Source organism: Varanus komodoensis, unplaced genomic scaffold (genome assembly GCF_004798865.1).
Source record: "Varanus komodoensis strain SLA01 unplaced genomic scaffold, ASM479886v1 scaffold52, whole genome shotgun sequence".
In the NCBI taxonomy this organism is placed as follows: Eukaryota; Metazoa; Chordata; class Lepidosauria; order Squamata; family Varanidae; genus Varanus; species Varanus komodoensis.
The window spans coordinates 4,381,699-4,394,932 of NW_025336114.1; the positions used below are offsets into that span (position 1 = coordinate 4,381,699).

Sequence of the window (13,234 nt, forward strand, 5' to 3'; positions counted from 1 at the left end):
ATTATCATTTGCTATAGAATCCCCAAGACAGCGGACATGGTTCTATAGATGCTTTTTATCTACAATTTGCTCAGTTTCAGGCTGTCCAAAATTTGGCTTCATAACCATTTCACAGGGCAGCAAAGTGCTGAGTAGAACAAGAGCAGTTACACCTAACAGTAAGACAAGATATCTGTGCATTTTTCCTTTTTTCCTCTTGTTATATCAGATGACCTTTTTTTAGTAGTCTACTGCCTTATGTTATAGAAGACATACAACCCAGGCAAAATTATTAACATTCAGATCAACTCAAGTCACTAATTTCAAAACAGATAAAAGCAACCTCACCATTGATCTGTTGTTAGTTGTTTCTTGTAGCCAAACTAGCCCAAGCTCCTTGTCAACCAACTAAAAGTTGTTTGGTTTGGAATATAGTAAAAAAAGTACCAATGTAGTAATGAGACAATATTCCATGTTAATATGCAAGAACATTTTATTTATATTCAGCTGAATGTTCTAGTGCTTGCATCAACTGGCAAAGTATCTTGGTTATACAAGTTTGTTCCAAGCACTCTAGCAAGGAATGCTAAATGTACAGTTTACATTTGAGATGTGTTCCCATTTGCTTTTATTACAAATGAAACAGCAAACGGTAACAACCACACTATAGACCTTTGTGATATTTAATACTCCTCGCCTTCATCTTCACCATCCAAGGAGTCTGTGCCTACTTCCTCATAATCCTTCTCAAGTGCAGCCAGATCCTCCCGTGCCTCTGAAAACTCTCCTTCTTCCATTCCTTCTCCTACATACCAATGGACAAAGGCACGCTTGGCATACATTAAGTCAAACTTGTGGTCCAGGCGGGCCCAGGCTTCTGCAATGGCTGTAGTATTGCTGAGCATACAGACTGCACGTTGGACTTTGGCCAAGTCACCACCAGGAACTACTGTTGGGGGCTGATAATTTATACCCACCTAAAAAGCAGGAGAAATACAGATATGGGAAGACTCTCTTTTAGCATAAAAATGAACATTCGAACTGTCCTCTGCAAATCAAAAAGGAACTGTCTCTCAACACATAAGAGCTCTACATTCAAGAGGATTGGGTTTGAAAGGGAATAATTTCCTAATAGTTTAAGCCTTTTTAACCTAGATTCCTTTCTCAGACTGAATTATGTCCAGCAAAATTAACATACCCCTTTGTGGATGGGTGTCCCAGCATCTAGCAATATTTTGCTGCCCTTCTTTCCACCAAGCACATTTAATTACTCTTGGAACCAACATGTAGAAAGTGTTTGCATGAGTCTTGCTGGCAGCTATTATATCCCACAAACTATTATCTCCTTGCTCTTTAGGACAAATCATTAGTTATCTCCTTGGTAACTTAAACAGAAAAGGCTCTATAACATTCCCCAGTAAGCATGGCAGGCTGGGATAAGCTAGAAATTGTGACTTTCTTTTCTGTCTAAAGAAGCATAAGATTGTACTCTGAGAAGTTTACTTTGATCACTTGTAAAGTTACACATTTGTGATGTGCTTATACAGAAACTACAAATCTAAAAATGAACAATAAGCCATGTTGAATCCAATGATCAGTACTTACCTTAAAACCAGTGGGACACCAGTCAACAAACTGAATGGTGCGTTTCGTTTTGATAGCAGCAATAGCAGCATTGACATCCTTGGGGACAACATCTCCACGATACAACATGCAACAGGCCATGTACTTGCCATGGCGAGGATCACACTTCACCATCTGATTGGATGGCTCAAAGCAAGCATTGGTAATCTCAGAGACTGAAAGCTGCTCATGGTAAGCTTTTTCTGCTGAAATAATGGGTGAATATGTTACCAGGGGAAAATGGATTCTGGGGTAAGGCACCAGGTTTGTCTGAAACTCTGTCAGATCCACATTTAAGGCACCATCAAATCTGAGAGATGCCGTGATTGAGGAGACAATCTGACCAATGAGACGGTTAAGGTTGGTGTAGGTTGGGCGTTCAATGTCCAGGTTCCTACGACAGATGTCATAGATAGCTTCATTATCAACCATGAAGGCACAGTCAGAGTGTTCAAGGGTGGTGTGGGTAGTCAGGATCGAGTTATATGGCTCAACAACAGCAGTTGAAACTTGGGGAGCTGGGTATATAGCAAATTCTAATTTTGACTTCTTTCCATAGTCAACTGAGAGGCGTTCCATCAGCAGAGAAGTGAACCCTGAACCAGTGCCTCCTCCAAAACTGTGGAAAATCAGGAATCCTTGCAACCCAGTGCACTGGTCAGCCTGAAAGAGGAATACGTATATTATTAAAGGCCAGTAAAGGAATGAATGTTGTCCTTTACCTTCCCCTCTTGCTTATGGCATTGTACACAGCAGCAATAAAATAAATATATTTTGAAGTAATACTTTCTTTTAAATGTTGCCTTTTGCTAAGTTAATGATTACTGTTAGCCAGTTGTATTAGTTGAGTGTTGAAAATGGCATGAAGATACATGAAAACATAAGAGCCCTGCTGGATTAGAGCAAACATTCATTTACTCCAGCATTCTGTTCACACAGCTGCCAATTAGCTGCTCACAGCCTCCCACAAGCAGGGCAAGAGTGCAGCGGCCCTCTCCCGCCCAACTTCCCAGCAACTAGCTCCCCAGCTTAGATGAATTGCCCCTGTAGAACCAAGTAAATCTAAGTGTATGTAGCAACAGACTTCCTGATCATCTCCTTCTGGAGAGGCTGTTTATAGCAAGAACTATGAACATGACTCCAATTAAGTCAAGCAGAGACTTGCTATTCAAAGGCATAAGTTTTATATTACATGGTAGTCATAGGCAAATTCCATGTCCTCATGTTTATGTATACACACAACACAATGTATAGAATTCAAATTATTATTCTTATCTTACTTTGTTTCCATTTGCTTATTTCTTTTTTGGCTCAGTTTCCAAACCATAAGAGAAGTGACCAAACTCACAATTCAGTCGCCTGGCAGAGGCCTCCTATAGTAATCTAAAGTATAGTACTAAATAGGGTAAGTAGTTATGCTTGCTCAAGCCCTGTTGATTTAACTATACCAAACCTGCCATATCAGACTTTCCTCATGCTCCCAAATTAAGCAGCATGAGACAATAGATAGTTTCTAGGAGAATTATACACGTAAGCTTTTCCCTTGATTTTAGAGCTTGGGAATCCTTACATTTTGACAGAATATGCTAATTTTGAACCTTCAGATTTTATTTTTAAATAGTGTGCAAATCCCAAATTAAGTTAAATAGTGCAAAAACACTAGAACATACCAGCTTCCTGACACGCTCCAGTACAAGGTCGATTATTTCTTTGCCTACAGTATAGTGACCTCTTGCATAATTATTAGCAGCATCTTCCTTGCCAGAAATCAGTTGTTCAGGATGGAAAAGCTGCCTATATGTTCCATTCCTCACCTCATCTGCAACAGAATGTACATGTTATTCTCCAATAAAGACAGAATATAGTGTAATTTTTGTTTTGGTGAAGTTCATTATTTTCTACTAGATGCCAGTTCACAAAACCCTTGCATGAAATGAGCAATTTCCACCATGATTATAAACAAAGTTTCAAATTATGTGTGCAGTTGATATGATTCACTGGCTTTAAGCCAACCATGTACCCATGCAAGAGTCAGAACTGTGTAGATAATCATACCAGACTGCTATTTAATTGGGGGCGGGAGAAGGGAAGCATGAGATACTAAATGCAGCATACTGCTCCCTTCAGCTGAACATGCTGATGAACACTACCTGTGATTATCTGACCAGGTTCAGGTTAGATACTGGCTTGTTACCAAGTCTGTAAGGGAATTGTGCATGTAGCACCCACCTGTGCTTGTAACTTCCCCAGCATGCTCAAAATGTAAGGACCCACGTCTGCACATAGCTAACCATATGGAACCAAGCTGTCAGTAGCATCAAATTTCAAAACAAAGAGTAGCACCATTTCTGCTTCTCCACGCCTCTTAGCCTCTGAAGAAGTAAAGTAGTTGCCCCAGAACATCCCTGGAGTTACAGGCAACTTGTCCTTCACAAAACGAATTAAAGCAGGCCTTGTGCAGCATACAGTTGTTTGGACCAACTTTTGAGACAAGCAAATTATGATATTCTCATAATAATCCTAAGAAGTTGTTTTGCAGGTTTGTTCATCTTGAACATGAGAAGCCAAAAAATTTTATCTTAGTTATAAAGAAGGATTTTGTTTTAGCATTAACAAAAGTCACATAGCAAAACATTGTGTTAGGGTAATAGCACACTTTTTTAAAAAAAAATTTGAATCTATATTAACCATTTTACTCCCATCTTTAAGCCATCATTTTAAAACATTGAATATTTATAACAGCAAGATAATTCAAGAATTTTCACGGAGTGTGAACATATAACCCATCTTTCAAACTTGTTTCTATAGTTTAACCCCTATTTTGCAGGATATTGTGAGAGAAAGGAGTACAAATATAAGAAATTGTTTTATACCGAACAGTAGAGCAAAAGCAAGCAAAAGATACAATGGAGACCTATTTGTAGATCACAAGGTAATTAGCAGCATATTTAACTGTTCAACAGCCGCAACAAACTGACTCTCCAGCAATTGTACTGCTGAACTGAAGAATGCCTGGAAGCAGGGAGAACCAGAAATTAATTTGTGATTCATTAAGGATTAGTATGCCAACCAGTTTCCTATGGTCAGAATTCTTGAATTACTCAACTGGCTGCAGTTGATCTAGGATTCTATTAAAAACAAAGTAGATCCAAAGTAGTGAAGTTAGTCTGCCTGCTCCTGCTTGAGGTGGGGAGGCCCAGAAGAAAAATCTTTCATCCCCTGGCTGGGACAGTTCCCCCAGCCAATTTTTCCAAACTGATCAATTTGGGGAACACCAAAACGAATTTCTATGGAATACTTTCGTTTCAAATGAGTAAAATGCTTTTAAAGACAATGTATAGGAAAAATATTTTTATGCAAGCCAGTCTGCAACATTAGAGTATGATAATTCCTGTGCCTATTGTTTAGTTTGGTATTTTCAATGTCTTAAAGTTTAAATTGATATTCAAATATGGTACTGATTTTTAGCATAGTGACTACATGAAACTTTGCCTATGTAAAAGCAATTTTTACTTTTTTCTGTTTCTCAGATGGTTGTCATTTAGTGTAAGTACTAAGATGCAAGGTGCAACTTTTGCAGAGCTGAGATATTTGCAGCAAAATGAGTTTAGGCTTGGTAAATATTATTTCGGTTTCCCTACAACTTTCCAGAAGCTTTACATCTCTCAGCACCTAGTTCTGTCTTTTAAAAAAGTGAGCAAAAAGAAAATATTTGGCTAAGAGACCAGAGTGGGTGGGGTTTTAAGCCTATATTATTAGCTCATAGAATTGTAGAGTGGAAAAAGGTAAATAAGGTCATCAGGAGAACACCTTCTCAATTCAGGGCTCCAAATTAAAGCATCTAAACCTTTTCTTAACTATAGACTTATCTGTATTAGGTGCTGCCTGTGCACTCTTCAAAAACCAAATGTTGTAGATGCTTAGAAGCTGCATCTTAACTCTGGTAATACTTCATGACTCAGGGCCAGAGGAAGTAGTACTGGACAAAGAGGAATACTAATTTCTTGAAGGTTACTGTGTATTCATGCTTTAATTAAAATAAAGCAGGATATCTATTAACAGCTTTTCTAATCAGTCCCCTACAGAATGTCTCATGACAGCTTACAATAAAGAATAAACAGGTATTTGGAAATAGATCCTAATTGTGCCTTGCACTGGCTCTCAGGCTACTTGTTTTATAAAGCATCCAAAAGGCAGAAAGGAAAAAGGGACTTTCAGACAGTCCAGGCTTTTAGTTATATAATTCTCACCACCACTCTGCAGAAATCATTGCTTCAATTCCAGCTATTCAGTTAATGGGCTGCATTTACCTATTACTGCTGGCTCCAGATCCACGAACACAGCACGAGGGACGTGCTTTCCAGCACCAGTCTCACTGAAGAAGGTGTTAAATGAGTCGTCTCCACCACCAATTGTTTTGTCACTTGGCATTGTGCCATTAGGCTGAATCCCATGCTCCAAGCAGTAGAGTTCCCAACATGCATTGCCAATCTGCACACCGGCTTGGCCAACATGGATGGAGATGCACTCACGCTACAGGAAGGGGAGACAGAGGGAAAAGTTAATATGAATACAATTTCTTCTTTCTTTGTTACTGTAAACTGAAAGGCGAATTGCCACTTAATCCATTAGAAGGGGAACATCCAAGGACCACTAAAGGAATTTAGTGGTCCCTGGATATGCAACACTGCTGACCTAAATGCAGAAGTACAGCCAGTTTGCACATTCAACAACCCATAGGTGGTCAAGGATGAGCAGGAAAGAGCAGATGCACCACCTGTATGTCGCATGCCAGTCACTTCCGCTTTTAATCAACAATATTGGTCATTGTGCATGACATACACACCAAGAACCCTACATTGTTTGCTGCAAAACTACTGTGTGATTTATTTTTGGTTAATTGCCAGGTTGCTTAGCCCTTAAACAACCTGTGCTCCAGCTTCACACATCATGTTTGATAGCTTATGAATGGGCTGACTGTAGCTTGCTGATTGAAAGTAGAAGTGGCAGGTGTGCAGGAGACGCACAACTTCCTTCTCAGCTACCTTTACAGCTGTGTAATTGCTTGGTGTGACTTTCTTCCTTAGTAGGTGAAGAGGCTCAGGGCAAGAATTCCAAGGACATGGCATCAGCCATCAAGAAAACAGCAGTCCCATGCCCTACTCACTGTTTTATAATGCCTCTTTATTTAAACAGCTTTCCCCAGCCAAGTGCCCTCTGGGACATTCTAATATGGCAAGGGTAATTATGTGATTAACATATCAGCTTTCCCCTACCTGGTGCCCTCCCAATGTGATGAACTACAACTCCCAGCAGCTCAGCCAATGTCAGTGATAGCTGGGGGATTATGGGACTCATAGTCCAAAGCACTTTGAGAGTAGCAGGTTGAAGACTCACCTATTAAAAAAATGGAAAGTTGCCAATATTGGCTTGACTGCACCACTACATCAGAACTGCAATCCATAACCAAAATCCTTTATATCATAACGGAAGAAATCTTGGACAACTCTCTGGACAACCAAAGAAATCCCAAGTCATTGATCAGTGACCCTTCACTTGTCATTCAAATGCCATTTTAAGGGTCAGACTTGAGTGCAGTATTTTAGCCAGTACAAAATGCCTACAAAAACTGGACCATTTCTAGATTTGCTGTTAGCCTCTGCCAAAGAAAGGTCTCCTTGCTTTTCTGTTCTTCAGAAACAGTATTTGGGGAAATCACTGTAGTAAAAACAACAGCTAGAATATTAATAGGAAAGTGCTGGCACCAGTTTTGTAGACCTGTACTGCAATGTAATTTAACCCAGAAAAAAGCAATCAGAATTAAAAGTTAACCAGTTAAAGCAAGGTGAACCTTGTGCCAACAAGAGAATAAAAACAGCCTTTTTACTAGATGCTGCCATAGGATGTTGAAACATCAGGGAAGGGAAGAACTCTGAGAGGCAGCCATCTTCTTTAGAAAACGTCCCACCATTTTGCAGCAAAGCTTCTGTACAAACTTAGGAAAGGAGAACAGAAAACCAAGTGGCCAAAAGTGTGCCACGAATGCCAGGACTCCTAAGGAAAACTCCCAGCTGGTGAAGACACAGTAATAGGGCGAGAGGGACTTAAACAGAGGAGTCAATGTGGAGGATCAAAAACTTTCCCACTTCCGCTGCCCTCGAGACAAAAGAAAGGTATTTGTTTTTTAAGATGTCAGCTGTAAGTGTCCCAGACAATGAATCATGCTCAAGACATTTAAGTTTCAGCTTCTTGACGTGTTATTTGTCCCCTTGATTACAGGTCATGCAGACGAGGCTTTACGTATTGCTGAGCACCTCCCTGCTAAGAAGAAATCCAGATACTATTCGAAAGAAAGAAGAAAAAAAAAACAGACGGAGAGCCTCCGCAGGAAGGTCGCAGGGAGGGACACGAGCGATAACTCGAGGCTGCGGGGAACGCCACGGCCAAGCCAGGGAAGCAGTCAAAGTGCAGCTGCGGCTGGTTCGGTTTCTTCGCGGAGGGGCTTTATACGCTGACCCCTGAAAATCACCCGTAGCTTGTCCTCCAGAATCTTGGGCAGGGAAAGAGAAAACGAACCATCCAGTTTGTCTCGTCTTTCTGCAACCAGCTCTCCTCCAGATGCGTCAGACTACAAATCCCACTATCCCCAGTGAACATACCGGCTAGAGGATGCTGGGAGTTGTAGTTCAACCCATCTGCAGAGAACCCAGGTGAGGTAGTCCGAACTAGCCTACCTCTTTCGCACCTGTGCCCTTCGGATCCTTGCGGTCACCCGTCCTAAGCCGCCATCATTTGCATTCCCGCTACAGATACCCTTGGTAAGCAACTTCGCCAATACTTCCTGTTCTCCATTCTCGCAACCAGCCCGGCGCGTCCTCCGAGGGGCAGGTCGACCAAGTACAGCTCACCGCAAGGCTTTCCGCGTCCTCTTTTCCTTAGTCAAGGGCGCGCGGTTTTCCGCAAAAAGCGCCATCGGGAAAAAGCCTCAAGAGTCGTCCCCCGCTCCCCTCGCTTTTGCTGGGACGCACGGACATCACTAGCGCGGCACAGAAAGTGGGGGGAAAGCAAAGGGATAAAACTGAGACAGTCACCGACAAAACTGGTCTTCTTCTCGTTACATAACTCTGAAACGATTTCTTCATAATACGGACGGAAAAGCAGGAAGCCCCGAGGGAAAAAGGAAGAGTGGTCCTTACCATGTCTGCGGTAGGTTACGAGTCTAGGAGGGTCTCGGTGCTCTAGCAACAGCAGACGCGCTACGGGTCTGAGCGGCACAGCAAAAAACAGCTGCTCTGCCCCCGGAGCGCCCTTATATAGGGCGCCCAAACGAGCGCTTTTCTTCTTGCCGGGCATTGGACGGCACCTCGCGCTCCTTGCGCCGCCCCTACGCGCCATTGAATAGAGGGGTAAAGGGCGACACCTCCGCTGCACCTTCATTGGGCAGCGGCTACGAATGCGCCTCTCTGCGGACAGCCATAGGGTAATTCGTAATGGCGCAAAGCTGAATGATCTATTCCCGCCAAATCAAAAGAGTTCCGAATAACTTCCCCAAGCTAGCGCCCTCCAGGTGTGTTGGCCATGCTTCCTGGGAATGATGTGTAGCCCATGTGAGCTGGAAAACGATGGAGGTTGTAGTCCGGCACATCTAAAGTACAGCGGGCAAGGGAAGGCTGGAAAATATCCTCCGCGCCGGCACACCTACCACCCTCGCATACCTACCACACTCGCATACTTTCTCCCTCTGGGGAAGCTGCTTTGTGGCAAATTCGTACGCTCGCGTTTATTGGGGACCTTGAGACGCAGGTGCAGTACCCAAGGAGCTGCCTGTCTGGTTTTTGAAACGCTGTTCCTAATTGGTACTGACTTCCTTCCGGGGAAGAGAAGGAAGCTGCTCAGGAGATGATTGTTTCTGCATTTCTCGCCGGGTTCTGTTTATGTTTTGCATCACGAAAGGAGCGTCTGCCTGGAAATAACGCGCTGATGTTTTTGCTTCACTTTTCTAAGCGTCTCCCGGAGTCGCCTCATCAAAGCAAAAATAAAATAAAATAAAAAATCGGAAGCCCGAGTGTATTTAGCTTATGGGGCTGCTGCTAGGCCTGCTGCTCCCCTAGAAGGACCCATGAGCGTGTGGGGCTGTAGCAGTGAGCAATGCGGCAAGCACAAGAGTTGAGGCGCAGCCCCACCGCTTTGCAGAGCCCTTGGCCATTTTTTAATTTGCTTCCTACCTCTTCCCTGTCCCCCTGTGCTTTCCTGGAAACTCTGCAACCTTTAATTAGTAGAAGGAATCAGCATTCCATAGAATTCATAAAGTGCCAGTGTAAAAGAACATGATAATTAACCAATCCCCTTGAACTTAAGTTATTTCTAAGTAAAGATACTAGAGAAACAAATTTTTTTGGGTTTCATTAATAGATGTGTGGGTGTCTGAGGAAACAGGTGTTCATTGGGATGTCTATAATGACTAACAAAAAAGAGGTTCTCAAACTGATGTTTGCCTGGGAAGGAGCTGTGCTCTCTTAGTCAGCTCTGAGTTACTCAGTTCTTGCTTGAATAGTGTTTCTGTGTAGGGCTAACTTTCCCAAGTCTAGGTCTTTCTAGAAGTTTTGTCCTATGGCTCCCATCATCCTTGCTGATTGGTATGCCTACCTCATTGGATTGATGGGAAAGATTCCCCCAAACACCTGGAACAGGAGTAGTGAACTTGATGTCACCTGATGGCTCCCCATGGGACTAAGTGCTTCCATACTGAACTCTCTGTGGATCAAATGATAACATCCTTGTACTGGCTAAAGTGCCAGCTGGAGTACCAGTGCTTTGGTTGGGGTCCTGGCTTCACTGCACACGGGCATTCCTCAGCTGGGGAAAGTGCATAGACAGCAGAGCTGCTTAGACAGATCAGCTGGAGGAGCACTGCTTCAGGCTGGTCCCTTGATTATAGATACAGCTTTGGAGCACAGGGGCTTTCCCTGGGCTAAAATACTTGGCAAGCCACTCAGTCATGGAATCCTGCTGTTATTACTGATCACTGATGGGAATTAACAGATTCCTCCCCAGGCTAGAATTTAGGTGGTGAGGCTTTAGGAAGGGACTTCACCCAAGGCTCCATAGACCAGAGTTTCCCTGTTCCTCATCTGGAGGTACTGGGTTGGGAAAGGCTGGTGCAGGAATTGTTGGAACCTGTGTGAGCAGGTATCACCTATGACCATCACATTAATTTATATTTTGCTGGATGCATGCATAGCACACAATCTGAAAAGTATAGCTAGTTGATGCTTCCCAGCATGTGTACATATAGCAATTCAAGCATGTCTCCATCAGCTTTGATCATCAATATGTGGGTTACCTGGCTGTTCCACATAGGAGGTTTTATCCTTTGTTTGATGCGTGCCAATAGGTGCAGACAATCCTGAAACAGAGAATGATCAGTTGACCTCACTAAAATATCCACCAGCCAGCTACTAGTATAGTGTATGGTTTATTCATTACAATGTAATGACATCTTGCTTCACAGTATCTATTACTTTTTCAGTTTCTTTCTTTGAATGGCTACAACAAAAAGCAACCTATATACTCTCCATTGTTTTAAAGGTATGACAATGTATACTGGATTTGTAACTGACAGAGGCAACTGTTCCCATTCCAGAGTTATTGGAGAGATAATGATAGCTGTTTTTTTCTCATTTGACAGTAGTAGCACTTAAAATATGTTCTTTAGAGTAATGCCATAAATTGCTCTGAATAACTCTATAAAGTAAATCAGTACTCTTATTCTTATACAGAAGAATGGAGTGGACTGAGGTCAAAATAACAATGGATTGTTTAAGATCTGGTGAGGTCATGGCAAAGTCTGGCTTCTGGATTGCAGCTCCACTTTCGTGGCCATGGACTATGAGATTTGATCTGCTTCAGATATGATGAGCAAGCCAAAGTAGAAACTGAAGTAATAAACAGTGTCGTGATACTTTAGGACAAGATTATATCTAAATCCCTCAGAACCTGTTTCTCATTTTAAAGCAGGTCCATAACCATCACCATGTTTTAACTTGTATATATGCCAGTACAAGACCATCATCATGAAGGAATTAATGTGTCCTTTCTTCATGGATGGCTTGTGTACTTGGCCAGGTGCACATGACAGACTTGCAGGAGATTGGCAAGTTAGGAATATTCACTACTGTAGAAACTGCCAGCCCACTATAATTGCTCTTTGTGACTTATTAACCAGTCCTACAGGCTAGGCAAGATATACCAGAGATACTTTCACATTCTTAAATTACTTAGGTAAGGCTGATGAACTTTAAATATCAGCATAGCACACGGGATCCCCCCTCCCCCAAATTGCTTTTGCTCTGAAGAAACCCACATGCTGGTTTCAGGGCCATTGAGTGACTATTGAGGCTACTTTTAAAAACTGCAATTTATTTTGCCTACTTCTTAGCAGTATCCTCTAATTAGGTCTCTGCTTGACTTCTGATGAAGTAACTTGTTACAGGTAGAAGGTTTGCTGCAAGTCTAAATAATTCATGTGCTTGTTTTGAATAGCAGGAATAACTGTGGGAGAAAAGACAATGACTTATGAAATATATCCTTTATGTTGGGGTGTGCCCCCTGACACTTCTCTGAGGCCAATGGAGTGGGTTAGAAATCTGATAAATAAATAATAAATCACTCTGCTAAGCTGCCCTACCGCACCTACTTTTTGTTTAATTAACACTTTTTCTTACCAGCTCTTGGAACAGCTTCAAAACAAAGCAAGAGCTTGTGGTGCTCCCATCTTCTTTTGCCAGAATGCCTATCGGTCACGTGTGGGCCAGTACTTTTCGCTCAAGTATATTCAGTCACATTCCCCAGGAATGGAGATGGGGGGGAAAAAACAAGAAAATGGGATGTAGCTAACTGTTCATTAAAGTTTTCATTTACTAATTATCACCAGCACTTTCTATGAGATTGGAAATGTTTTCAGAACTGGTTGCAGGCATGCAACACTGGAAATGACACCCCCCTCACACACACCATTACTAGAATTTTCCAGCTCTTCTCTTGATAGGATCCAATTTCTTGGGAGGCACCTGCTTGTGGAAGGAGTCCCAGATTAAGATTTGCAATGCACTAGCATGTTATCTAATGATTACCAAGTATTTAGGATGTTTCCATTGAGGAAGGGAATTTGAAGTGCTTGGTGTCAGCAGGAACTTGGACAGTGATCTAAGCCAAGCCACTGAGACTGTAATGTAAAATTGTCTTCAGACAGTTATTCTATGTGGTTATTTTATCAAGACATATGGAGAAATGACCAGGGCCGTGGACACGATCGCTCCCAAGCGTCCTCTCCCACCGGGCAGAGTCCACTCTTCCCCTTGGTATACACCTGAATTGCGGGCGATGAAGCGGGTTGGGAGACAACTGGAGCGTAGGTGGAGGAAATCACGGGATGAATCTGATCGAACACACTTGAGAGCCCACTATCGGGCTTATGCTGTGGCGGTGAAGGCGGCGAAAAAGAAGTTTTTTCCCGCTTCCATTGCCTCCTCACAATGCCGTCCGGCGGAGCTTTTTCGAGTGGTACAAGGCCTGGTTCGCCCGGGTCCTAAGGAAGATCCGATGCCACCCTCAAAGGCCTGCTGTGACGACT

General features: G+C 42.6%; 1 protein-coding gene across 3 annotated transcripts; it reads right to left on the reverse strand.

Annotated features, from left to right (window-relative positions):
- Window positions 1-454: 454 nt before the first annotated feature.
- LOC123031992 (tubulin alpha-8 chain) lies at window positions 455-12,938 on the reverse strand. Of its 3 annotated transcripts, XM_044447556.1 has the most exons (6): window positions 12,327-12,938; window positions 10,946-11,008; window positions 5,913-6,135; window positions 3,273-3,421; window positions 1,585-2,265; window positions 455-956 (listed from the first exon to the last, which is right to left on the reverse strand). In XM_044447556.1, the coding sequence occupies exons 2-6, from the start codon at window positions 10,958-10,960 to the stop codon at window positions 663-665; spliced, it is 1,362 nt and encodes a 453-aa protein (XP_044303491.1). In that variant the 5' UTR covers window positions 10,961-11,008; window positions 12,327-12,938; the 3' UTR covers window positions 455-662. The 3 variants fall into 3 exon arrangements, with proteins under 3 accessions (XP_044303491.1, XP_044303493.1, XP_044303494.1); XM_044447558.1 differs by lacking the exons at window positions 10,946-11,008; window positions 12,327-12,938 and adding an exon at window positions 8,799-8,889; XM_044447559.1 differs by lacking the exons at window positions 10,946-11,008; window positions 12,327-12,938 and adding an exon at window positions 8,337-8,584.
- Window positions 12,939-13,234: the final 296 nt, after the last annotated feature.

Excerpts from the sequence above, each read along its gene's own strand:
- LOC123031992 (XM_044447556.1), bottom strand. Across the intron at positions 3,422-5,912 it reads TCTGGAGCCAGCAGTAATAG|ATGAGGTGAGGAATGGAACA; the intron begins GTAAATGCAGCC and ends ATTCTGTTGCAG. Across the intron at positions 957-1,584 it reads GGTGTCCCACTGGTTTTAAG|GTGGGTATAAATTATCAGCC; the intron begins GTAAGTACTGAT and ends CCTGCTTTTTAG.